This window comes from Aulonocara stuartgranti, assembly GCF_965226115.1.
Source record: "Aulonocara stuartgranti genome assembly, chromosome: 8".
NCBI lineage: Eukaryota > Metazoa > Chordata > Actinopteri > Cichliformes > Cichlidae > Aulonocara > Aulonocara stuartgranti.
In genome coordinates, this window is record NC_138959.1 from 5,440,983 (window position 1) to 5,467,848 (window position 26,866).

Genomic DNA, 26,866 nt, shown 5'->3' on the forward strand with positions numbered 1-26,866 from the left:
CTACTTCACGTGTAATTAGGTCATCTCATGTGGTTTATTGCTGCTATGTTATTGTACCAATGATATGCTGACATGTGTCAGCCAGACTTAGGACTCATTTAGCAGAACGTTTAAAGCTTCTTATCCTATATTTTAAAAAAACTTATCATGAGGGTTTAGCAACTTTTTTTTTATCATCGTGTTTTTTTCAAACATTGTTAATCACGGCTTAAATCAATAACTTCATGTTTGTTTGATCTTTGATCCTTTTGCCTGCATGTATCGCTGCAGAGGGTTGTGTAAAATCTTCCATATGTATTAGACTGGATCGATTATGTGAAGGTCATAATTCATGCCAAGTCTGCATGAATTAAAACATTTATTAACACATTTCCTGGAAATATAATCAGTATAGTAATTTAAGACTAAGTACACTTAATACTATACTTAATACTGAGGTCAGTTTTTGAAAAAACAAGCACATGAAATACACAAAACTGTGTAATTTTATTAGTTTATATCTAAATGAGGACTTTAGACAATGAGGTAAAACAATGAACAGCGTCCTCCAGAAATTAATTTAATGTAGAACAAGAAACTTCAGTTGTGTAGTTGGACATTTAGAGCTTGCTGTAAAAGCGACTCAGTGACCATAGACCTTGATAGTACCCAATTTAACAGAAGGAATAAATATGTTAATATCCTACTACAAAACCACGGTTGGGTTCGATACCTAATCTTTCTACCACCCACCCATATACTGTGAATATATCTTGCTAACCAAGGTGATAACACTCCACCTTCTGGTTCAAATGAGGTCACTTCTTGCTCCAAACAAAACAGGATATCAGAAAGCAATGGGTGGTGTCACTGTGGCTTCTTCTTTTGTTATACAGGCTGTTTTGGAAAAAACAAGCACAGTTCAGTCTGTCTGTAGATATATTCCCATATTCCCATCTCACTCTTTCCACACATACACACTGTGTTTTTCTCCACCCAATTAGTCCCCAGCAGACACTTCACCAGCATAATGTCTAATACACTATAAAAATACCTGCACATTTGTCATTATGGTGGTAGACCCTGTCACCTCCCATCTCGTAAAGTATTGTCCACCAGAAACTATTGCACATGTGAGTTAAGTGGGCAGCTCGCTGTGTCGACCCATGCGGTAGGAGATGGAGGCCCCGTCTCAGACAAAGACCTCCAATTGATGTCTAAACAATGGTGCTGGCACACAGCAGCCTCCTGCTTGTGGAGGGCACAATAGGTCTTTTACTGTAGCACCAGGGGAGGAGTTGCTAGCAAGTTAGCTTAGCTGCTTAGAGACATTGTTGTGAACCTGAACATTCAACCTCCATGTGCTTGGAGGTTTAACTGGTGGTTTTAATATTTGCTCTGGTCTTCAAATGTCAGAATTTCTTTTATATATTTAGTGTAACTGAAAAGTAACACGATGATGGGCCATGTTGGCTGAGAATAAGCACATTATATTATGCATGCACAGCAAAAATTAGTATTGAATATATTGAGTCACAAAGAATACCTTCGGTTTTCTGTGGTTTTTTTGTGTTTTTGTTTTTATCTAACCTTGTTCTGGTTGATCCTCTTTCAGGACACGTGTGTGTGGTATGTCATTGCCACCTATGACACTGTGTCAGTCAATCTAAACACAGGAATGAGCTAATCTGAGTGTGTGCCTTGCTGTTTTACATTCTTAGAATTTTCTGTTCTCTTGTTTCCTGTTTTCTTAGTACTTGTGCTTCTTTGGGTCTAGAGATATGACCATAAACCAGTATTTAGTTTCTATTTCCATGGGACACTGCAACTGATGAAAGATAAATCTAATCTGATGGAAACTTTTCCTTTTTTTTTTTAATAGAGCCAATTTCCTGCACTGGAAGGTTGGTTTACGATCATCTTGAATCCAAATGTCACACAGAGGCCATTTTAGGGCGCATAAAATAGATTAACAGGGCTGAGGCTTATCTCCTTTTAAATATGCTGATAAACAAAATGAGAGTCTTGGACACCCATCAGCAATTTGGGATGATGCTCAAAGACTTTTATATTGACAAATGTGTTCATGTGCAGCAATATCGAAGTGTTGAGGACTACTTAACCTCTCTCATCGTCTGACTCAGCAGTCATAATATGCTTTTAGGGTTGTTTGCAAATGCAGCAGCAGAGGTTTGGCAGCTGTGGAGAAAGAGACCATTCTTCTGTGGAGAGAAACTGGCATCCTAGTCCATTTTGGAGAGGAAGGAAGTCAGGCAGGCGGCCTCAGGGAGAGGGAAAAGCCAGGAGAGGGAGAGAAAGATTGTGTGGGTGAAAGAAAAGGGCACAGAAAGTTAGAGCGCGGGAAAGGTAGCCAGAGGTAGAGCAACTTTAACATGAACTATTATATGTTTGGCAGCTATTTTGCTTGTTTTTTTTAAACTGAAGAAGAAAAAACCTAATTTACTCCTGTGGCTGGATATGCTCCAATCTGGTCAGATTGGTCAGCGGTTCATCCCAAAGGGGTGGGATGTGGATTAGGGAAAACATCAGACCTGTTGGGTGCTTCCACAGAAATCTGGGGATGTCTCTTTAGAAAACTTAGAAAAACATACTATATACAAAGACTTCCCCAAAATACACTGGAATATCTGTTAATAGTGCTTTGCTGGTTCACAATGATTTAACCCAACCCTTCTCCATAAGCCATCAGTTATTATTTAAACAGCTTCCTTATTGATATTAACCTTCATAACAACAGATACATTCAAAACAGCGTCTAACACAGAGCACGCTAATAACATCTGCAGCATGATATTGTAACATGCAAATAAAGCAAGATGGGAAACCTTAAGCTGGTGTCACAGTTTGTTCATATTTCATAAATGCCTTTCTGCTATTGTAATTGGTGAAAATGTAATCTGTAGAGGTCTAAAATGTGGTGTGACTGATTTGTAAAAGGGCGATGTTGACAAGTGTTGCAATTGTGTCAGCATTGTGATTCTGCAGTGTTGTAATTATAATGCTTTTTGTGGTTTCTGGTGTCTGATATTAGACTATACAGAACTCTAGAGTAATACAGTAAATGAGCTGTATAAAAAATATAATAAGAATTATATCTTCTAAATACATGGAAACTATGCATTTTGAATAGTAAAGGCATTGCATTGTAGTTTTGTTTTGTTTTTTTAAACATATGTTTCCAAAAAAAGTTTTGTTAATCTTTATTATTTCAATGAAAATCATTGAAATCATTGCCAGGCTATCAGTCTAATCTTGTTGGTTGTGATTATCAATAAAAAAATCATTTTTTTATATTCTTCAGGTTTGAGAAGGGGAGGATCTACACCTACATCGGCGAGGTGGTGGTGTCTGTCAACCCTTACCGTGCCATGAACATATACGGCCGGGACGTCATAGAACAGTACAAGGGCCGTGAGCTCTACGAGAGGCCGCCACACCTGTTTGCCATTGCTGATGCTGCTTACAAAGCCATGAAGAGGAGGAACAAAGACACTTGCATTGTCATCTCAGGTATCACGAGAAGCCCCCCTGCACAGACCAGACAAAAGACACCTTTACATCTACAAAGCATTTGTTGAAACTCTTTTTGTGCTGTTGACTTCACACATTGTCTTCTGATGACTCAGATGTTTTGTCTTCTCAATTCAGCTGAAAATGATGATAGGCACTTCACTGTGACTTAGTCCAAAACAAGTGTTTCATGTGGTCACAAGCTGGGTGAGTGCAGAGAGGATGAAGCACCACTTAGTGGTCAGAGAGGGAAATAAGACCCTCAGATCCTGAGATCACGCCATGAGTGCATTCTGTCATGTGGTTCGGGCAAATATTATTTGTAAAATAAAAAAATAATTAATGTGGAATTAAATAGTTTTGTGCATAACATGAATATAAAACAAAAACTGCAGCTCAGGATTTGTTTATGGGTCTCACCAGCATGGACGTCTCAACTCGTGTCTGTTTAAAATATTCAGCATTTTAAACCACTTGCATTTTGTTGGTTAAATTTGCAGAGCATGCAACACACCACAAAATTATAGATGCCAACATGATTTATGGTTATTTAAAAAAAAAAAACCGCTATTAAACTGTTTTGTTTTGTTTTTTGTTTCAGGGGAAAGTGGAGCAGGAAAAACTGAAGCCAGCAAGTATATAATGCAATACATTGCTGCTATTACCAATCCTAATCAGAGGGCTGAAGTTGAAAGGTGAGCAGCTCTTATGGACACTGTCAGCACATAAACACATGGTGAATATTACCAGAAAGGAAGTTGTTTTCTTGTGAGTTCCAGTTGTTATGCATCACCACTTCTGTGGGCAGAAAGCTTATCACATAATCAGTGTTATGGTTATTGAACAAAAACAACCAGGCGCGTATGTTTTAATAGAAGGTGTAAACGGTCTCACAACACATTTCTGAGTAAACAGGATTTAACTCTTCATTCTTTGTGTCGGTCCCAGTGCAATGATGACTACTCGCAGGTCTTATCACAGGTTTTGTTGCTAAAAATAAGTCAGTCTTTAATTTTAGAAGTAAATCAGCAAGTGGTCAGAGGCTTTTAGATCATAGTGGGATATAGTTACAGCTCAGCTAAGCTTAGTCAAAGCCACTGATAAGTGAATAGGTGTGAGCTGTTACTGTGCAAAAAGAAGTCGTTGCATCACATTACAGTCGGATTTTATTTCAGTCTCTTAAAATCATCAAGATAATAAGAAAGTAGAGCAGCTTTGATGCAAAGTCCACGAAATGTAGGTCAAGGGAAAAAGCTGGAAAAGCCTTGACGGTCAACCATTTAGGTGGTGAATACAAAGTGCTGACAAATGCGGAGACACTAAAACTTTATGCACGAATAAACATTTTGAAATCCATAAAATTCTTTGCTCACAGAGCAAAGTTTAGAATTGTGCTTTCTATTTATCGCTGAGGTTACAGCAGCTGGTGGTTTACTTCATTACATTTCAGTACAGGATGGTATAATTAGCCAATGCTTTAAAACCCTTGAGTATAGAAGAGTATAGTATTTGATTATATAAAGGATATTTAGAAAATAACAAATTGTAGATGGGTAGAAGGAGTTTGACTGCGTACTCACATACTAATGATATTCTAAAGGAAATGTATGTGGACAGGATGTGCTTCGTATGTATACAGTCTTTATCAAAAAGGCACTAAAGTAAGTTACTGTGTACACATAGTGTTTAAAGTTGTTGGCTGTGTTTATGTATGTCCCATATAAATTACCTGTTTATCTCTCGATCCACATACTAGACCGTATGAGTCACTGTTTTTAAATTGGCTGAACTTGGCGGCTGTTTGCCCTCTTTTTAAGTTGACTTCTTTCTAACTGGCTATCCCTCGCAAACAGGTGCTTTGACAGCAGGTGGGCGGGACTTTTTTTTTCTCACAGCTGAAGCTTTTAGCTTGAAATGACCATATGTGTCATATCTCCTTTCACTTCCATACAGATTCAAGCACAGACTTAATATTTCAACAGTAAAACGTAAAACAATCCTATTGGTGTATCCATCACAAGATACACCAACAAAAAACCTTATTTATGTATTATTTATAGAACTGTACTCAGGGGTTACAGTGGGCCTGAACGATCCAGAGTGGGATTTTTGATTGATATGTTTACTCAGAGAAGGCGGCGGCAGGTTATAGATTGCTCAGTGACATTTGATAAACTGGAAATTTCAAGCTTATATGTCATGTCCTCAGTTATTTTAGGGCTTGTTAATATCAGATCTGTGCACGATACGCTTTTGATGTCATGCGTTTTGTTTTTCATATTGTGAAACATCCTGTAAGTGAAATTAAAGTATACTAACTTTATTTTTTATTTAAAGGTTGTATGAAAATACTCAGCAGTAGGGATGGGTATCGTTTAGGTTTTATCCGATACCGGTGCCAAATCGGTACTTTTGAAACGGTGCCGGTGCTCAAACGGTGCTCAAACCGGTGCTTAAAGAATGGAGAACACAAAATTGGTCCAAAAACCTCTCATGTTCAGCTGTTTTTTGTAAAAATATAACAATGTTAGCCTTTTCTGCAGCTATGGGGCATATATGGCATCACTCTTGGCTGGAAGCAGTGCTTAAACAATGGAAAAAACACAAACTTTGTCCTAAACCTCTCATGTTTAACTGTTTTCCACTTTTTCTTTGGTCATTTTAGCCTTTTTAGCCAGGGTGAAGGGAGTATCTGCCATCAAACAAGAGGACAGCATGTAGCTATGATGATGTTTGCTAGTTCACCTTACATGCATTAATGTAATAACGTGGTTAGCCTACTCAACGTAAATTAGCTACTCACGCAGAGAAGAACGGCTGCTGCCACCATCATCCGTCATCATTTCTGCTACACTGGCAGGGCTAGGGGCCAGGACTCTCCTCTTCGTGTTTTTGGGGGATGTTGCATAACAGGCAACCCACCCGCAGTAGATGTGCTCGGTGTGAGGTCTCGCAGCAAGCTATCAAATACGGCGCATTTCTGGGCTTTTAAAAAAAACGCTACGCGTCGCCAGGTGTTTCATCGGATTTGAGGTGTTACCTCCTTTGACAGTATCACAGTATCACCTTAAAGCACTTGTTGCAGGCTGCTGAGTTTGCATATTTTTGCTATGAAGTACAGCCAGACTTTTGACCGCTTCGCCTTGGACATTTTTAATCTGTAGCTCTGCTCTAACAGAACTTACGTACCTGGCCCCGCCTACGATCCTCGGAAACGTAAAATGATTGGCTAGAATCTAAAGTGTATCACAGCTCAGGAAAAAAAAAGCACCGAAATAAAGCACCGAAATGTGCGCTGCTTTTCGGTCTGGTTACTACCGTTTATGTCAGAACCGGTGCCATCATGGCACCGGACACCGCTACCCATCCCTACTCAGCAGTTAAATATAGGTTAGTCCAGGTTAAGCAGGTTTAAGCAGGTTAATTTGCATTACTGTGGTGAATGGATGATGTTGCACTGGTGCAGAGTGGCTGTGATGTTCATGGTCAGTGTTAGATTACATAAAGGGTAGCAGACATAAATTTGAATTTAAAATGATGAAGCTGATTAGAGTTGCTCACAGAATTGTGTCTGTATTTTCAGCTTTATAGTGTCTAAGGGATTCTTTCCCCTGCCTATCAAATCCCACTTTAACCTCACTTTTCTCTTTAGTCACCTATCCATCATGCAGACCGGTGCCTTTAAAAGTTTTTTCCTTTGTTTTTCTCTGCTTGCATCCTGCACAAGCTTCAGGCTGTGTGGATTTATAAGAATGAGAATTTAGGTTGAAACAAACTGTGTATTCTCTCCCATTAATATTATTTTATTAGTATATTAGTATAACATGAGATTCAGATGGCTTGAAAATGCCCTCAAAGAGCTACTTTTTACTTCAAGTACATTTCAGAGCCTGTACTTTTACACTTTTAGTTTGAGTAAAAAGTGTTTTTTGACACAACTATCTGAGCTTCTGCTTAAGTGGAGAATGTCTGTACTTATATTACCTCTGACATATACACACACAAACATCAGCTGTTGAAATAATGGCTACATAACCATGGTAACTAATATACATACTAGGTCCTCTATAATCAGCCACTTAACTTCTAATATCATGATGCCGTCCCACAGAGTAAAGAACATGTTGCTGAAATCAAACTGCGTGTTGGAGGCCTTCGGCAATGCCAAAACCAACCGTAATGACAACTCCAGCCGCTTTGGCAAATACATGGACATTAATTTTGACTTCAAGGGGGATCCCATCGGAGGCCATATTAACAACTACCTGCTGGAGAAGGTATGCATTGCATTTGGTAAAGACTTTGTTTGATTAGTGCATGACGATTCTAAAATATTTTAAGTACATGTGCAAAAGTTTTCAGCATTAAAATGAAGGTGCCTGGAGTTTGTTACAGTAGTTGCCGAGCACATTGTTCCAAGCGGTCTCTGTCTGTTCTTTCTGTTTGTGTAATTCCAGAGTGACTGCCTGACATCCTAACCCTACCATATTATTTTTATATGTTTATAAAGCAAAATCATGCAGTGATAGTTACAGATTTTGTTTTTTCTTGGTTGACAAGGCTTCGAGCATTATGTGACACACGTTTTGTTCATTTTCCAAACAGTCCAGGGTAATTTTCCAGCAGGAAGGCGAGAGGAGCTTTCATTCGTTCTACCAGGTAAATATGTGCGCACCTGTGTTTATTTGCATGTAATCATTAAGGTTGTTTGTTAAAGGTTCCCTGTGCATGCACATATGGATTCACATGAATGCAAATGCAGCGGTGTCTCATTAATTCAGTGATCAACAGTGAGCAGTAGTGCAACAATAAACACTACTGAGTGCAATCAAAGTAAACTGCAACCTAGTAAACACTGATGAAAACAGTCTGTAAATATGTTAGCTGGACCTTGAAGACAGACAACACATTTTGGCAGGGAAATCTGGATGAAAACACAATTTTAGTTTATTTTTAGAAAAGCTCCACAGGGTCCCCTTTTTAATATGCAAAATACAGACTCAGCAGCAGGATTCTGAATCCCTGCAGCATTTCTGAGTCAAAACACCTTTTGTTTCCAAATGTGGGAGGATAGTGAGTTGAGGTTGTTTGATGTTGAATTTATTTGTTTATTTATTAGGAACCCCCATTGGCTGTAACACAGAGCACAGCTACTCTTCCTGGATTCCATTTTAAAAATATACATGAACATGTTTCAAAACAACACTAATATTCCGCTAATATCAAAGAGCATAGAAACAATAGTGGCAATCTGTGTTGGTAAAGAAATCCAGGTAAAGAAATTCCGGAAATTAAATAGTTGCAGTACTCATTGAGATAAACTCCACAACCGTTGCCGTAGAAACTTGTCAAATGAAACTCTTTCTTTGTTTGATGTTTGGCAACCTGTTTCAGATACTCAAACACTTTTCTTATCACAAAACAAATGTGGCCTAGATTTCATGATACCTTTGTGTATATATAACAAAAGCTGTGCCTTTAAGTTATCGGTAAGTCCAGATAATTGTTTATGCATCTCGTGCAAATTGGTAGGAGCAGTGCAGAACTAGTCCGGCTGCCCTGTTCTGCACTCTAGGTTGTTTTATATGTTTTTGTTTGTTTGTTTATTGCTTGCTGAGCATGAGGAGCATACTAATAGGTCTGCTATTTGAACCAGAAAAGCAAACATTTTTAGTTAAGGGTATCATTTAGACAATTTCCTGAACTTGGGAAAAATTCCACGGAGTAAACATCTTTTCTTTTTCTTTTTACTTTTCCTAAATGGCTTAACTTAAGATTGGCATGCTAATGGCTCAGGCTGCAGCATATTTCTGTTCTATATGATTAACACGTGCAAAGTTTCAGTCAACAGCATTAAAAACAACAAAGTATTTTCTTTGTTATCCTTCACTAGCTACTCAGAGGAGCTCCAGATTCCCTTTTACGCTCGCTTCACATCCAGAAGGACCCAAAAGCATACAATTTCATCAAAGTTGGAGGCCAGCTTAAGGTAATCTAGGCAATTTATATACATTGCAATTCACATATGAACTTTGTTGTGGTTTTGTTTTTAAAAAATTAAACTATTAAGATGTGTTTATAGAACTGGCAAAGCATGAAAACCCCTAAAAGAATGTCAGCGTGACAGTAAGTTTGTTTGCACTGGGATAAATACAATCAAGCACACGATTTGCAGATGTGTCTGTCCTGACCACAGTTTATAGGCTTTTTTGAAACAAACCACGTAACTCCCATATTTGGAGCACAAGTGGAAAAAATAATTTCATTGATTAACAATTCAAAGTCATGGTGCATTAAATTCACTGTGGTCTCTTGAGATATGTTTTAATTCAGACTTCTGCTGTGTGTTGCCATCTTTGCCTGAGCTTAATGAGTAGGAACAAAACCACTTGACAGCAACAAATTGCCTGACGTCATGGAACAAAACACCACCACACAGCCGAGGTGGCGGTTTGTACACAGTTCGCCTCAGCGACTCCTGTTTTTATAGGAAAGCATCTCAGCTAAGAGCTGGTTTGTTATTTAATTAACACGTGATATCCTGACTCGATTGATTAGAAGAGAAAGGAGAAAGCACAAAGACTAAACAGAAAAACATTGTAAACTGTAACATTGTATACTAACATCTGTATTTGTTCCATTGAACCATTAAGGGGGATAAATGTTGAAAAGATGTTACTCAGGCTTTGCTGATTGTTTCCTGTTTCCTTCCAGTTATTTGTTTTGATCCGCTTTCAGTGTCTCTCCTTCTTCTCTCCAGTCTTGCATCAACGATGGTGCTGATTTCAAAGCTGTAGCTGATGCCATGAAAGTGATCGGTTTCACAGGGGATGAGATTCAGACTGTTTACAAGATCCTGGCAACCATCCTGCATCTGGTAATGCCCAGTAATACGACAACTCTGCTTATTTCTTTTGCCAGCTGTGTCCCAGTGTATGTCTGTGAAGGTTCTCAGTCATCCAGGTCATGGAAACTTCTCTTAGAACTGAAGAAGCTTCTTGGATGAGAGGTGAAGCATCTTCAAGAAACTTAAAGAAGTCCACTCACTTTAATTTCCAAGCTCCTTAGATGTCCCAGAGTACAAACTCTTATTACTTTTATTATTACTTGGGATAAATCAGAAGAATTATTAAATGTACAGCCCCAATACTAAAGCGACGCACCTAATATTGGCCTCTGGGGTTGGTAGGAGGTTGCCTGGGTCCTGCGGATCTTGCAGGTGCTCCATCAGATTGGGATCTGTGGAGTTTTGGAGGATGGGTCAAGACTTAGGACCTTTATGGTGTTCCTAAATAAAATCTCTAGTGTAGTGGGGTGCATTGTACTGCTGTGGGAGGCCAGTCCAGTCAGGGAGAGGTTCCTTAAGGCTAGATCAGTGTTCAAGTGGGTGGTATGTGAGTTAGACGTGAATACACGGAGCCAAGAATTCCCCTGAAGATTGATAAGGAACGAGACGATGAGTTATTCAGTGTACCTGACAGTGGTTTTGTTGATGTGGCTGATTTGTGTGGGGTGAATGAGAATTTTTATTTATTTTTGTTACTGTATATAGTGTTTGTCGCATAATCAGATCATATTTACACTTTTAAAATGTTGTTTATGCTTTGTTTTATGATTTTTATGTCTGTTTATTCAAAGCAAATTCCTGAAAATTATTTCAGTTTAGTGGTCGTTAAAAGACGAGCACCACAACGTTATTAAAGTTTAGTTGGGTTAAGCAGAATATGTTCCTCATTTAAGTTAAATTTCTCACGTAGCGTAGACGTTTTACTTTAGTATTTCATGCCATAAATACTAAGCCATTGTCTTTGTTCTATATTTTAGGGAAATTTGACATTTGGAGTGGACGGTGATGTGACCCTGATAGAGAACACAAAGCTGGTGTCTGTGATCAGGGAGCTGCTGTCCACCAAGGAGGAAAACGTGGAGAAGGCGTTGCTTTATCGCACGGTAGCCACGGGACGGGATGTCATTGAAAAACAGCACACAACACAAGAGGCCAACTACGGGCGGGACGCGCTAGCCAAGGTTATTGCTGTGAATACTCGATATGTTCACGGTGGCCTGTGGGCCAGCACCTGTAGGGCTGTGATATTTTGCTCAGTGCTTGGTGATATTTCTACTGCTGTTCACACTGATTCACACTTGCATGAGTCACAGTGTTATGACTCGAGACAGAGGCTGGAGACTGTGGAGGATGTAATGTTTGTGGGCAATTGCAGGACCAGCACTGTGGGTTGTGACTCATATATTTTGACATTTAACTTCTCTAACTGTTAATTGCACACTGGGTGATCTTGTGCCCATGAGCAAGGCACTTGCTCACCAGCAAGCTGCCAAGGAGTCCAAAACAAACAATTCACGCTGCGATTTTGTCGTCCACAGGCCATGTATGAGCGCTTGTTCTGCTGGATTGTGAGTCGCATCAATGACATCATTGAGGTGAGGAACTATGACGCCAAAATCCACGGGAAAAACACTGTCATCGGGGTTCTGGACATCTATGGATTTGAGATTTTCCAGAACAACAGGTCTGTATAAGAAAGAATAATTAAATAAAATATTTAAAAAAAAGGAGAATTTCCAATACATTTGTCTTTGTATCTTGTTGTAATGTTTAATGTTACTATTCTTTATGCTGCAGCTTTGAACAGTTCTGCATCAACTACTGTAATGAAAAGCTGCAGCAGCTCTTCATCCAGCTGGTGCTAAAGCAGGAACAGGATGAGTATCAGAGGGAAGGCATCCCCTGGAAACACGTAAGAAGAAAATACTCTAACTTTTCAGTGATCATTAACATGTTTTATCAAGTAGTTTTCATTTAAGATCCTTTCGTACATCATCATATGGTATTTAATTTGCCTGCTTGTATATTTTCGTTTCATCATGGTTACTTTTACTCCTTTGTTTCCTTTATTAGATTGATTACTTCAATAACCAGATCATTGTTGACCTGGTGGAACAGCAGCACAAGGGCATCTTTGCTGTGCTGGATGAAGCCTGTATGAATGTGGGCAAAGTCACTGATGAGGTTTTTCTGCAAGGACTCAATACGAAGCTGGCTAAGCATGCCCACTACACCAGCCGCAAGGTAGGGAAAATGAAGTGCGCGCTGTGCTGTCTCTATCTTCTTCTTTTTTTGAACTCAGCAGCTTCTCCTTTAAATGGGTCAGAAGTCTGATTGCTGTCTGGCTTTCAGTAACCCAAATATGTTTTAGACTGTGATTTCAGCAACTTTCTGACATTTTATGGACAAATATTAAACAAAATAGCACATTAATCAATCTAAAAACACATGATGGCTGTAATTTTCATCTCAATCCAGAGCAATATGTACAGGGAATATTTCTGCAGCACAGTTTAATCAAATATTTTTTTCATAATTTCCTGCTATCCCTTAGATCCAAAACTACACGCTTTTCAGCAGACTTTGATGTAAAAAATCAAGGCTGTTTGCTTCTAATGAGGCATTGTGTGGCTATAGTAACCTGAGAATAGCAGAGGGCAGATTACACTGTGCAGTAGCGATTAGTGCTTGGGGAAAGAGACTGAACATGATCCCGTTAGCTTTAATAATCAGCCAGGCTTACAGTGTAATTCACTCTAATGGTCTGTGCAGACCATTAGACTAAACATAAGCCAATTTAATTTGCAAACATCCTTTGCTTTCTCTGGGAGATCAGATGGCTTACAATGAGGTTAAGGTGACTTGCCGTCATAGATCTGGTTTGCGTGTATGTAGCTTTTTCTAGTGCTGTTTAACATGTAAAAGGTTGTCTGGAGCAGCTGATGATTAGTGTTCAAATCCAGGAGGTGTTTTTATTTTTAGGGCTGCAGTTTTCTGTGTGGACACAAGGGGGCATCAGCTGTCAGTGAAAGAGCTTCTTGGAGTCTGACTCGACACTTTGCACAAGTGATGTCACTGGCAGCCAATGAGAGTTTGTGGAGCTGGTGCTTTGCTGTGTTGGTATAAGTAGTGGAGAATGCGTATTTACAAATGCATGAGGGGAGCCATGCAGAGAAAAAGAGAGGAAGAAAAGGAGAGAGGAGGGAGAGGGTGATAGAGTGAAAATAAATGATGACAGGTGGTAGGTAAACATCTCTGTATATTTCTGGGCAGCATACTGTGGATCAAAATACTTAAAGCAACAGGCTACAAAGTAAGTCACTGTGTCAAAACTGTTGAAAGGCTGCATAGTCCCATGTGATGTGAAGAAAGAATAGTGAACGGTAGGCAGTGAACCCTGCAGTTGCTGTTATAGTTCAAAGTGAATGAAGTGCACTGTGACATAGAAACTGTGAATAAAGCCAGGAGGAGTCAAGATCAGGTAAAGATTGTACTGTGGGGTGTATTCCTCTTACCCTCTTATCATCTTGGAGTCAGTATTCCCCTCGCCATCACTCTTCTGCTACACTCCGACCTCCTCCTGCTGCTGGTAGCAGACTTCTGACTTTGAAAGGCATGTGAAGTGGTGGGTTTGAATGTAAAGTGATCCAGCTGCTACTTCCTGGAACCAATATTGGCATGAATAAATATTATCCAGAGACTTTCCTCCTGCAGTGTCTGGACTACTGTACAATGTGGAGGCTGTTAATGTTGCCAGGCAGTATTGCCATAATGAGTGAATTGTAGGGGCCTTTAGTCGATCTCTGGGGCATTTTGGGGGGAATAAACGGTGCGTATTACCATTTAGATTAACATCTTTTCAAAAGTTAATTTGTCCAGACCCCACAAGAGATGAGCTTTCCAAGTAACATTGAATGCAGAGAAGATGATCTTTGAATGATCTGAAACAAAAAAAACAGCAGTTAAATTAAATGTTCTGCTTATTGCAAGAGCATGAAAGTGGATGAACTGAAGTGTAGCGAGTGTCTTCTCCTTTTTACCTCTTAGCTGTAAAAGGCTGATGGGGTGTTGTGGCAGAGAATCTCAGAGAAGTTCAAATCTCACTCACCTTGACCTCAAGATCAGAGGTCATGTTTTTTGGAAATCTTGTGAATGCAATAACTTGAAAACAAAACAATGTGGTATTTTCAAATTGATACCATAGCTATATGTACTGGGAGGCTGAGAGGTAACACCAGCAGCCGCCAGTATTTTTAACATATATAAGTAAAAACACTGCTGTTATATGCACCCCTTCACAATATAATAGTAAGCAGCACCCTCAAGTGTATTTCTATAGCTTTTCAGCTGTCCTCAGTTAAAGTTTGATGTACCCTATAGAAAAACAGCAAAAGAACAACAATAATGACATGGAAACAAGTGTAAAAGTGCTTTTTGTTTATAACATATTTAAAGCTTCAAGTCTGTCTGATCCAGTCTGTTGTCATACTGTATATATTTTTAGTTTTTTTGCCTGGGGGCTTGCAGTGCTTTCCCCAGTACTGAATGAAACAGCAGCAAAGAGACAGACAGGACATCTCACTGCATTCAGTCTTATTTGCTTTTTGTGACAGCCAGGTAAAGTTTTTGACCCAAAAGAAGGAGAAAGCTACATGCATGATATGTGCAGAATGTAGCTTTTTTTTTTTTTTTAATCGGTTATTCCTCACTTTTTAGAATTGTTCACAAATTATGTACGTCTTGCAGACCTGTGGTCTTATTGAGTCTATGTTTTATGTCAATGTAGTACTGAAACTAAAATGGGAGACTTGGAAAAGGAAAACATGCACATCAAGAGAAAATGCCACTTTGCCATATGAAGGATGAAAAACGCAGATCATCATTCTGGTGTTGGCCTGATGTGTCCTGTTCTGAATGTCTGCAAAGGTTCTCAGTCATCCAGGTCATCGTAGTCTAAGGAGCTTGGACGCTCCAGATGCTTTTCTTTCCAAGCTCCTTAGACTCAAGTTCTGAATGTTTTTCTCTGTTATTTGTTTATTTATGCAGTGCAGACATCAGAGTAATGTTGCATGAACCTGATCTTTACACAAGAATTTTATAACTGTTACACTGAATGTTTGTCCTATTTGGCCGCTCTATGGATTATTTAAATAACGTAGACTGTGTTAGAGTCTAGGGTTGCCACCGTCATCATGCCTAGGCATCTTTATTTATATTGCACTGTTAGTGTTAAATTATTTTTTTTATAACTATACATATATTCTACAGGGAGTGCAGAATTATTAGGCAAGTTGTATTTTTGAGGAATAATTTTATTATTGAACAACAACCATGTTCTCAATGAACCCAAAAAACTCATTAATATCAAAGCTGAATGTTTTTGGAAGTAGTTTATAGTTTGTTTTTAGTTTCAGCTATTTTAGGGGGATATCTGTGTGTGCAGGTGACTATTACTGTGCATAATTATTAGGCAACTTAACAAAAAACAAATATATACCCATTTCAATTATTTATTTTTACCAGTGAAACCAATATAACATCTCCACATTCACAAATATACATTTCTGACATTCAAAAACAAATCAGCGACCAATATAGCCACCTTTCTTTGCAAGGACACTCAAAAGCCTGCCATCCATGGATTCTGTCAGTGTTTTGATCTGTTCACCATCAACATTGCGTGCAGCAGCAACCACAGCCTCCCAGACACTGTTCAGAGAGGTGTACTGTTTTCCCTCCTTGTAAATCTCACATTTGATGATGGACCACAGGTTCTCAATGGGGTTCAGATCAGGTGAACAAGGAGGCCATGTCATTAGTTTTTCTTCTTTTATACCCTTTCTTGCCAGCCACGCTGTGGAGTACTTGGACGCGTGTGATGGAGCATTGTCCTGCATGAAAATCATGTTTTTCTTGAAGGATGCAGACTTCTTCCTGTACCACTGCTTGAAGAAGGTGTCTTCCAGAAACTGGCAGTAGGACTGGGAGTTGAGCTTGACTCCATCCTCAACCCGAAAAGGCCCCACAAGCTCATCTTTGATGATACCAGCCCAAACCAGTACTCCACCTCCACCTTGCTGGCGTCTGAGTCGGACTGGAGCTCTCTGCCCTTTACCAATCCAGCCACGGGCCCATCCATCTGGCCCATCAAGACTCACTCTCATTTCATCAGTCCATAAAACCTTAGAAAAATCAGTCTTGAGATATTTCTTGGCCCAGTCTTGACGTTTCAGCTTGTGTGTCTTGTTCAGTGGTGGTCATCTTTCAGCCTTTCTTACCTTGGCCATGTCTCTGAGTATTGCACACCTTGTGCTTTTGGGCACTCCAGTGATGTTGCAGCTCTGAAATATGGCCAAACTGGTGGCAAGTGGCATCTTGGCAGCTGCACGCTTGACTTTTCTCAGTTCGTGGGCAGTTATTTGGCGCCTTGGTTTTTCCACACGCTTCTTGCGACCCTGTTGACTATTTTGAATGAAACGCTTGATTGTTCGATGATCACGCTTCAGAAGCTTTGCAATTTTGAGACTACTGCATCCCTCTGCAAGATATCTCACTATTTTTGACTTTTCTGAGCCTGTCAAGTCCTTCTTTTGACCCATTTTGCCAAAGGAAAGGACGTTGCCTAATAATTATGCACACCTGATATAGGGTGTTGATGTCATTAGACCACACTCCTTCTCATTACAGAGATGCACATCACCTAATATGCTTAATTGTGTGGATGCATTAAGCATCCACACTATTGAGTTCCTGTTTCTCTTTATTCTTTATTATTATTATTATTATTATTCAAGTTGCTCGTTTTTCGTCCTTTAACTACTTCCACAATTTTTGTGCTATTTTCACCGTTCAAATTTTAAACTATTCTGCTATTTCTGCTAATTTGCGCTATGATTTTTGCTATTTTTTGCTATTATACTTTTTAAAATATTAAGCTTTTTTCCTTTAATTTGTCCCATTGAAATGAATGGAAAACTTCCAAAATTCTGCTAAATTTTGCTTGTTTTTGAAACTTAACTACTTCCTCATACTTTCGCCTAGAAAAACCATTCAAACTTTAAAATGTTCACAAATTATTGGGCTATTCATGTATGATTCAGCTTTTTCAAATCTTTTACCGTTTTACTTTTATGCCTCTTAAAGTTTTCAGTTGCAAAATTGTGATTTTTCACAAAATACATGCGTTGTTATGGTTGCTATGCTCTTGGCTTCCAGTGTGCCACTGAAGGTTTTGCAATTTTCACTTCATGTCCGAACAACTTCTTGCTACTTGCTCAATTTTCACTCAACTTCCACAAATTATACATCAAAACGTAGGTATTTTTGCTGGCTTTCAGAAAATGTCACTATCATTGTTGTGGGATTTATACAATTTTGGCAAATCTCCTCAGACCAACACAAGGTCACAAAACTCTCCATATAAAGTCAATGGAGAGCTTGTTCAAAATCATCGCTGCATTTCTGTAATGAGAGGCATATTCGAATCGTCATATCTCCTTAACGAAGCAAAGTTAAGACATGAGGCTTGTCCCGGTATATCTTCAGACACTCCTGACGCTCACAATTCAAGAATTTCTTTCTCACCTATTACCGTTCTGAAATGAGTTGGACTTGTTTGAGGGTAGGAAATTTGTCCTTCGCTCAGATTTCTTCAGATTTCAAACTGTGGAAATGAACCACTTTTTTCTCTCGTCATAACTTTTTGTTGGATTTCCACAGAGACCTGAAAATTTCTCTGACTGTTCACCAAAGCCTGCTGTCTCTTACGGTGAAAGAATGATATCGATACTCCAAATAGATTTAGAGTTAGAAAGCGTTGTTTGAGGGCAAGTCAAGGCAGTTTTTGCTTCGCTCTGCTCAGTTATGGTGCATTAGAAGTCTAATATCTTTAATAATTCATATTTTAATGATAAATTGTTAACACTGGAAGATTCCCCCATCTCTTCTGAACAAAACGGTGTAAGAATGACCGCTCTAGCCCCTATGGTTAGGAAATTATGGTCATTTGTTTGAGGGAAGTCCTCACTATGAGAAATAGGCTGCAATAATCCTGTGCCTCTCTGTCCTGCGTGTGTAAAAAGATGCACCTGTTTTGGCGGGAAAACGTAAACAGCCACTCTGATTGGTGGATTTAAATTCGGCAGCTCTCTCCCTCTGTGTGTGTGTGTGTGTGTGTGTGTGTGTGTGTGTGTGTGTGTGTGTGTGTGTGTGTGTGTTTAGTGGGAGAGAGAGGACCCTGCCCTTATTTGGCAGCATGTCATTGTAGGATTTAAATTGAATATAGTTAGACTGGTTGACTGGATTAGAGCCTGTGTTTGTGTGTCCCTCTGTGCATTTGTGTTTCAATATGCCTTCATATTTGTAATTTTGTAAGTTATTACTATTCTGCTAAATGATACTATTTCTGCTTTTCATAAGATTTGTGCCTAATATAGTATTTCTGCTAAATTATAGTATTTATTATTTATATAGGATTTGTGCCAAACATAGTATTTCTGTTAAATTATAGTATTTCTGCTTTTTATACTATTTGTGCCTAATATAGTATTTCTGCTTTTTATAGGATTTGTACCTAATATAGTATTTCTGCTTTTTATAGGATTTGTGCTTAATATAGTATTTATGCTAAATTATAGTATTTCTGCTTTTTATAGTATTTGTGCTAAAACATAGTATTTCTACTAAATGTAGTATTTATGCTTAATCATAGTATTTCTATATATTTCTGCCAGGTCCCCAGGCAGCCAATCCTCTGTGAGGACTTAGACATTCAAATTTTCAAATCAGGGCCTGCACGGTTTCCCAGCCAATCATATATGTGTCCTGAGGCATTCAAATTTGCATATTGGGGCCTTCATGGCTTCTAAGCCAGCCAATCATATCTGAGGGCTGAGGAATTCAAATCCACAAATCAGGGCCTGCACAGCTTCCCAGCCAGCCAATCATGTATGTGGGCTCCAGGTATTCAAATTTGCATATTGGGGAATTCGTGGCTTCTAAGTCAACAAGTCATCCATGTCATATATCTCTAAAAATTCATATTTTAATGATAAATTGTCAACACTTGAAGATTCCCCCATCTCTTCTGAACAAAACGGTGTAAGAATGACCGCTCTAGCCCCTATGGTTAGGAAATTATGGTCATTTGTTTGAGGGGAGTCCTCACTATGAGAAATAGGCTGCAATAATCCTGTGCCTCTCTGTGCTGCGTGTGTAAAAAGAGGCACATGTTTTGGCGGGAAAAAGTACACAGGCTCTCTGATTGGTGGATTCAAATTCGGCAGCTCCCAGGCTGACCTAGAAACTTACTTCTCTCTCCCTGTGCATTTTTTTGCTGATTTTTTCATTTAACAAGTATATTTGAGGGACCCTCAGCATGTTCAGCATTTTTTCAGCTGTCCATTTTGCTTTTCCAATTTTTCTGTTTAACTTATTACTATTGTGCTAAATCATACTGTTTCTGCTATTTTATAAGATTTGTGCTTAATATAGTATTTCTGCTTTTAATAGGATTTGTGCTTAATATAGTATTTCTGCTTTTTATAGAATTTGTGCTTAATATAGTATTTCTGCTTTTTATAGAATTTGTGCTTAATATAGTATTTCTGCTTTTTATAGGATTTGTGCTTAATATAGTATTTCTGCTTTTTATATGATTTGTGCTTAATATAGTATTTCTGCTAAATTATAGTATTTCTGCTTTTTATAGGATTTGTGCTAAAACATAGTATTTCTACTAAATGTAGTATTTATGCTTAATCATAGTATTTCTATATATTTCTGCCTGGTCCCCAGGCAGCCAATCCTCTGTGAGGACTTAGACATTCAAATTTTCAAATCAGGTCCTGCACGGTTTCCCAGCCAATCATATATGTGTCCTGAGGCATTCAAATTTGCATATTGGGGACTTCATGGCTTCTAAGCCAGCCAATCATATCTGAGGGCTGAGGAATTCAAATCCACAAATCAGGGCCTGCACGGCTTCCCAGCCAGCCAATCACATATGTGGTCTCAGGCATTCAAATTTGCATATTGGGGAATTCGTGGCTTCTAAGTCAACAAGTCATCCATGTCATATATCTCTAAAAATTCATATTTTAATATTAAATTGTCAACACTTGAAGATTCCCCCACCTCTTCTGAACAAAACGGTGTAAGAATGACCGTTCTAGCCCCTACGGTTAGGAAATTACGGTCATTTGTTTGAGGGAGTCGTCACTATGAGAAATAGACTGCAAAAATCCTGTGTCTCTCTGTGCTGCTGCGTGTGTAAACAGATGCACCTGTTTTGGTGGGGAAAAGTGCACAGGCTCTCTGATTGGTGGATTCAAATTCAGCAGTTCCCAGGCTGACCTAGAAACTTAGTCCTCTCTCCCTGTGTGTGTGTGTGTGTGTGTGTGTGTGTGTGTGTGTCTGTGACAGAGAGAGAGAGAGAGAGAGAGAGAGAGAGAGAGAGAGAGAGGCTTTTAATGGGATGATCTCATTCTAAGATTTAAATTCAATATATTTAGACTGGTTGACTGAATTGGATCTTGTGTGTGGGTCTCTATGTGCATGTGTGTTTCCTCATGTGTACATATTTGTGATTGTGTGGCTGTAATAAATTTTTTTGCAGATTTTTGTCATTTAACAAGTATATTTGAGGGACCCTCAGCATGTTCAGCATTTTTTCAGCTGTCCATTTTGCTTTTCCAATTTTTCTGTTTAACTTATTACTATTGTGCTAAATCATAGCATTTCTGCTATTTTATAAGATTTGTGCTTAATATACTATTTCTGCTTTTCATAGTATTTGTGCTTAATATAGTATTTCTGCTAAATTTAGTATTTCTGATTAATTATAGTTTTTCTACTAAATCATAGTACAGTATTTCTGCTTTTTATGGGATTTGTGCTAAAACAAAGTATTTCTACTAAATGTAGTATTTGTGCTTAATCATGCCATTTCTGCTTTTTATAGGATTTGTGCTTAATATAGTATTTCTGCTAAATTATAGTATTTCTGCCAAATTATAATATTTGTGCTAAAACATAGTCTCAATTTAAAATTACAATATTCATAGTTCATCACAGTGTCTCTGGTAAATCACAATATTTCTGCTCTGTTGTACTATTTTTCTAAATCATAGTGTTTCTGTAATGTTTAAGTATTTTTGGCTAAATATATTCTTTCTGTTATCTTATACTATTTCTCCTAAATTCTTGTATTTTTGAGAAGTTATCATGTTTCTGGTAAGTTACAATATTTCTGCTAAATTCTGCTATGCTATTGTATTTCTGCCAAGTATTATGTTTCCTCTAAGATATTGCAGTTCTGCTAAGTTATTCCATTTTAGCAAACTTCTTTTGCTTCTGCAAAGTTTTTACAATTTCTGCAACTTTTCAGCTTTTTCAGCTACTTTTTGCATACAGCTTCAGCTTTAAGCATCCACACTGCATTTTCGCAGGAAATGCAAATTTTTCTAGTTGGTAGTAGGCTTTCGAGCCTATACAGCTTGGAGTAAGACAACATGCATGAAGAGGATGATGTGGACAAAATACTCATTTGCCTAATAATTCTGCACTCCCTGTATATATGGAAGTGTTTTTTGGTGTTTGAGGAATGTAAAATGGATTTATGGCTTTGTATAGATATGCTTTTTTGTTTTGTTTATTAGCCAAAGCTTTATCTTATGTTTAGAACGCACTCTACTTGCCTCAATAGATATGTTTTAGATAAAAACAAATAGAGATAGATGTTATTTACCATGCCAAATCATTTTAGAGTTCCTCTTTAAAATGATGACACTCAGTGAGCTTGAAGTGACGTTTTAATTGAAGTGGAGGCTTCATGTCTAGTTTGGTACTGACTGATGTTGGAGCTGGTGGGTGGCTGGATACACACACTTAAACCTAAAGTGTTAAATACCTGTATTATTGAAAAAACGCTGACAAATTTGCTCACAGTCTTTGGTCACGTGTTGTCTTGGCAGTTAAGGAGCTGTGATATGCAAACTGCTGTATATTTTACTCCACACATGGAGTGTCACATGACAAGCCCACAGTTGTTTTTCTGGAAACTCTTATAAAGTAAAAAAAAACCAAAAAACTAACCCATGAGAATTTTGTTAGTATGTCTGTGTTATCCGTCAGGTATGGAATGGATTTGGAATTTCTTGGTCATAAAAAATGAAACATTTTAGAAGTTAAATAGTGTTGTCATTGCTGACACAGGGTCACTGAAAAAAACAGAGCCAGCAAGAGAGAAACTGTATATTACTGTGACCTCAAAACAGATGCCCTAACCTACATTCATATGCAAATTAGTTTTTGGGAAAGTTTTAAAATGTTCAAGGTTTTGAGCATTCAAGGAGAACACGAGCTCTGCAGCCTTGAAAGACTAACAGAAGCACTCTCACCTCATAGCTCAGAGCTCCTCAAGTTGGCAGGATGAAAGTGTGAAGATGTAGGGAGACCGAAAGAAGAGGAAAGGGAAAGTGAGGTGCAATGTGAGAGACTGGGAGTTGTTATGTGAGGGGAAGTGAGATGTGCACATTCTGCGAGAGAAATGAAAGGGGTGAAGCACAGTTTTATGAAAACAAGAGCTAGGTATTATTGTATTCTTTCCCTCTCCCATCAAAATAGATTCCATGAGCACATAGATGTTTCCAACAAAGTAATAACACTAGATAACCTACCCATCGATAAAAGACAAGGAAAATCAGACATCTGAGTAACAAAAGAACCAGATAATTATCGAAATGGCTTAAAGGTTGTGCAAAAGAGAGAGAACATTGCTTTCAACCAAGCTGCAGCTTCCAGAGTTGAAAAATGAAACCAGCACCAAGACTGCAGTTCCTTTAATGATATTCAATATAATCATCTGATATGTAATGTGACAGGCAGTACAGCCTGTTGCTAGCCTTAGCCAATCGTTTAGGGTGGAGCCCTAAATAATCTAAATATGGTAGCTCTAAATGAACCAAAGGTCCAGACGGTGATGGCCAGTGTGCTGCAGTCAAGGCTTCAAAGTCAGAATTCACAAATCAATGAACATCACCTCATTGGCTAAGTATGTCTGTGATCTTTATAGTTATTTGGCGGCTTGAGGAAAAACTCAAGAATAATATTTGCGAGTAGTTACCGGATGTGTAAAAATAAGCGATTGTGTTTGCCTCTATTCAAAATGAAGATGTCATCTGTTGCTTTATAAAGAAAAGCCAGGTCCAAGGTCAACTGAGCAACTCTGTTTTCCATGCGAAGGATATGAATGTATTTGTGTGTTATATAACTGCAACACCACAAGGGATTTGAACTTATTTAAACTGCACTCATCATGCAGTTAAAGTGTGGGCTTTCAGCTTTAATTCAAGGCCATGTTCAAAAGTAAGTAAACCTACATACAGTAATTTTGAGTTTAAGCTTATTTGTATGACTTTAAACGCTGAAGCTTTGCTATCAATGAACCCACAGACATCAGCAGATGCTGGATTTCATTTAACTGAGATATGTTGTCAGGCATTGCTTAGTGCTGCTTGTGTGTGGTTGTTTGGGCATTAAGTGTTGTCTTCAGTAGGTGAAAGGCATGCTCAACTGGGCTGAGGTCAGAAGAGTGAGCCATTTGAGAACCATTTAGTTGGCTTTAGCAGCTCTACGCTCTCTTTTCTGCTCTGTTTTTGATACGATTATGAAAGCTCACACCTATCAATTTAGCATTTCTCAGTATAGACAGTATAGATATTTATTTTGGGCCATGTCATCAATAAACACCAGTGATGCAGCTTCATTTCCAACTATACATACCTGCATTATGCATAAAGATGCTCAGAGATGGGCAGTAACGCGTTACTTGTAAACGCGTTACTGTAATCTGATTACTTTTTTAAAGTAACGAGTAAAGTAAGGGATTACTATCGCAAAAACGGTAATTCGATTACCGTTACTTTCCCGTAAGCACGCTGCGTTACTGCGTTACTAAAACCGTGATATTTTTTTTTTTTTTTTTGCGAGAGTGTCTCATGACAATGACGTAAGCGAGTGCGACGTTTGTGACAACAGCTGTGTGCAGATCAACAATGGATAATACAGTGGGGCAAAAAAGTATTTAGTCAGCCACCGATTGTGCAAGTCCCCCCACTTAAAATGATGACAGAGGTCAGTAATTTGCACCAGAGGTACACTTCAACTGTGAGAGACAGAATGTGAAAAAAAAATCGATGAATTCACATGGTAGGATTTGTAAAGAATTTATTCGTAAATCAGGGTGGAAAATAAGTATTTGGTCACCTCAAACAAGGAAAATCTCTGGCTCTCACAGACCTGTAACGTCTTCTGTAAGAAGCTTTTCTGTCCCCCACTCGTTACCTGTTTGAATGGCACCTGTTTGAACTCATCATCTGTATAAAAGACACCTGTCCACAGCCTCAAACAGTCAGACTCCAAACTCCGCCATGGCCAAGACCAAAGAGCTTTCGAAGGACACCAGGAAAAGTATTGTAGACCTGCACCAGACTGGGAAGAGTGAATCTACAATAGACAAGCAGCTTGGTGTGAAAAAATCAACTGTGGGAGCAATCATCAGAAAATGGAAGACATACAAGACCACTGATAATCTCCCTCGATCTGGGGCTCCACGCAAGATCTCATCCCGTGGGGTCAAAATGATCATGAGAACGGTGAGCAAAGATCCCAGAACCACACGGGGGGACCTGGTGAATGACCTGCAGAGAGCTGGGACCAAAGTAACAAAGGTCACCATCAGTAACACACTACAATGGCAGGGAATCAAATCCCGCAGTGCCGGACGTGTTCCGCTGCTGAAGCCAGTGCATGTCCAGGCCCGTCTGAAGTTTGCCAGAGAGCACATGGATGATACAGCAGAGGATTGGGAGAATGTCATGTGGTCAGATGAAACCAAAGTAGAACTTTTTGGTATAAACTCAACTCGTCGTGTTTGGAGGAAGAAGAATACGGAGTTGCATCCCAAGAACACCATACCTACTGTGAAGCATGGGGGTGGAAACATCATGCTATGGGGCTGTTTTTCTGCCAAGGGGACAGGACGACTGATCCGTGTTAAGGACAGAATGAATGGGGCCATGTATCGTGAGATTTTGAGCCAAAACCTCCTTCCATCAGTGAGAACTTTGAAGATGAAACGAGGCTGGGTCTTCCAACATGACAATGATCCAAAACACACCGCCCAGACAACAAAGGAGTGGCTCCGTAAGAAGCATTTGAAAGTCCTGGAGTGGCCTAGCCAGTCTCCAGACCTCAACCCCATAGAAAATCTGTGGCGGGAGTTGAAAGTCCGTGTTGCTCGGCGACAGCCCCAAAACATCACTGCTCTCGAGAAGATCTGCATGGAGGAATGGGCCAAAATACCAGCTACTGTGTGTGCAAACCTGGTAAAGACCTATAGTAAACGTTTGACCTCTGTTATTGCCAACAAAGGTTATGTTACAAAGTATTGAGTTGTATTTTTGTTATTGACCAAATACTTATTTTCCACCCTGATTCATGAATAAATTCATTACAAATCCTACCATGTGGATTCATGGATTTTTTTTTTCACATTCTGTCTCTCACAGTTGAAGTGTACCTCTGGTGCAAATTACTGACCTCTGTCATCATTTTAGGTGGGGGAACTTGCACAATCGGTGGCTGACTAAATACTTTTTTGCCCCACTGTATATCGAGTGCAGGAGAGAGTATGAGCGTGCAGCGTTTAAAGTGTGGAAGTACTGACCTTACTTTGAGTTTGATTCCATAAAAAGTGACAAAAACATTAGCGTCCGTTGTGCGTGGGAAGAAAACTTCTTTTTACAGCGGGAAAAAAAACCCTGTAAACAAGCACCGAGTGCGCTACGACGTAATGGGAAATTCACAGAGAAACTCGCGTATTCTTCCACTGACCGCTGCGGCACACCTGCACCAGGGCAAACCTCCGCCTACCCCACTCCTGCTGTACAGGTGAAAATAGAGCAACAGGACCGCTAGTCTTTGACTTTATTTATTTTCTGCTGTGTTTTACTTGCATCTATTTGAAAGACTGAGTGTAAACACAAAAAATATTTTATTTTATATGCTGGAATGTGCAGAAAATAAGTTTAAATGTTAAACTAATTTCTTCAAGTCAGAGAATGGTGCATATAATTTAATTTTTGCTTGATGCATAAAGTTAAAAGATTAAAACTGATAAAACATTTTTTTTTAAAAAAGAGACTTTTTCATTTGATTACATTTTGTATGATGGATTATGCAGAAAAAGTAGAATTGGGCTGAAAGATCTATCACTTTATCACCTATTCAGGTTGTAAATCATGTTTATAAAAAGTAACTAAGTAATTAATTACTTTTGAAAAAACATAATTAGTAAAGTAACAGGATTACTTTTTTGGGGGAAGTAATCAGTAATTAGTTACTGATTACTTTTTTCAAGTAACTTGACCAACACTGAAGATGCTTTAGTTATTCAGGTTACTGTCAGACAAAATAACAGAAAGACTTGTAGGTATAACTCGGTGTAAT

At 38.8% G+C, this 26,866-nt stretch overlaps 2 protein-coding genes across 2 annotated transcripts in view; one reads left to right on the plus strand and one right to left on the minus strand.

Annotated features, from left to right (window-relative positions):
• tbkbp1 (TBK1 binding protein 1) overlaps window positions 1-26,866 on the minus strand; it is a 160,492-nt gene that overhangs the window by 118,746 nt on the left and 14,880 nt on the right. The window lies entirely within an intron of this gene.
• myo1d (myosin 1D) overlaps window positions 1-26,866 on the plus strand; it is a 129,720-nt gene that overhangs the window by 16,018 nt on the left and 86,836 nt on the right. Inside the window, exons 2-11 of the mRNA XM_082544966.1 lie at window positions 3,302-3,510; window positions 4,112-4,205; window positions 7,622-7,787; window positions 8,116-8,169; window positions 9,404-9,499; window positions 10,271-10,387; window positions 11,335-11,538; window positions 11,896-12,041; window positions 12,155-12,269; window positions 12,431-12,601. Of these exons, the coding sequence (XP_082401092.1) occupies window positions 3,302-3,510; window positions 4,112-4,205; window positions 7,622-7,787; window positions 8,116-8,169; window positions 9,404-9,499; window positions 10,271-10,387; window positions 11,335-11,538; window positions 11,896-12,041; window positions 12,155-12,269; window positions 12,431-12,601 (1,372 nt within the window). The remainder of the gene's footprint in view (window positions 1-3,301; window positions 3,511-4,111; window positions 4,206-7,621; window positions 7,788-8,115; window positions 8,170-9,403; window positions 9,500-10,270; window positions 10,388-11,334; window positions 11,539-11,895; window positions 12,042-12,154; window positions 12,270-12,430; window positions 12,602-26,866) is intronic.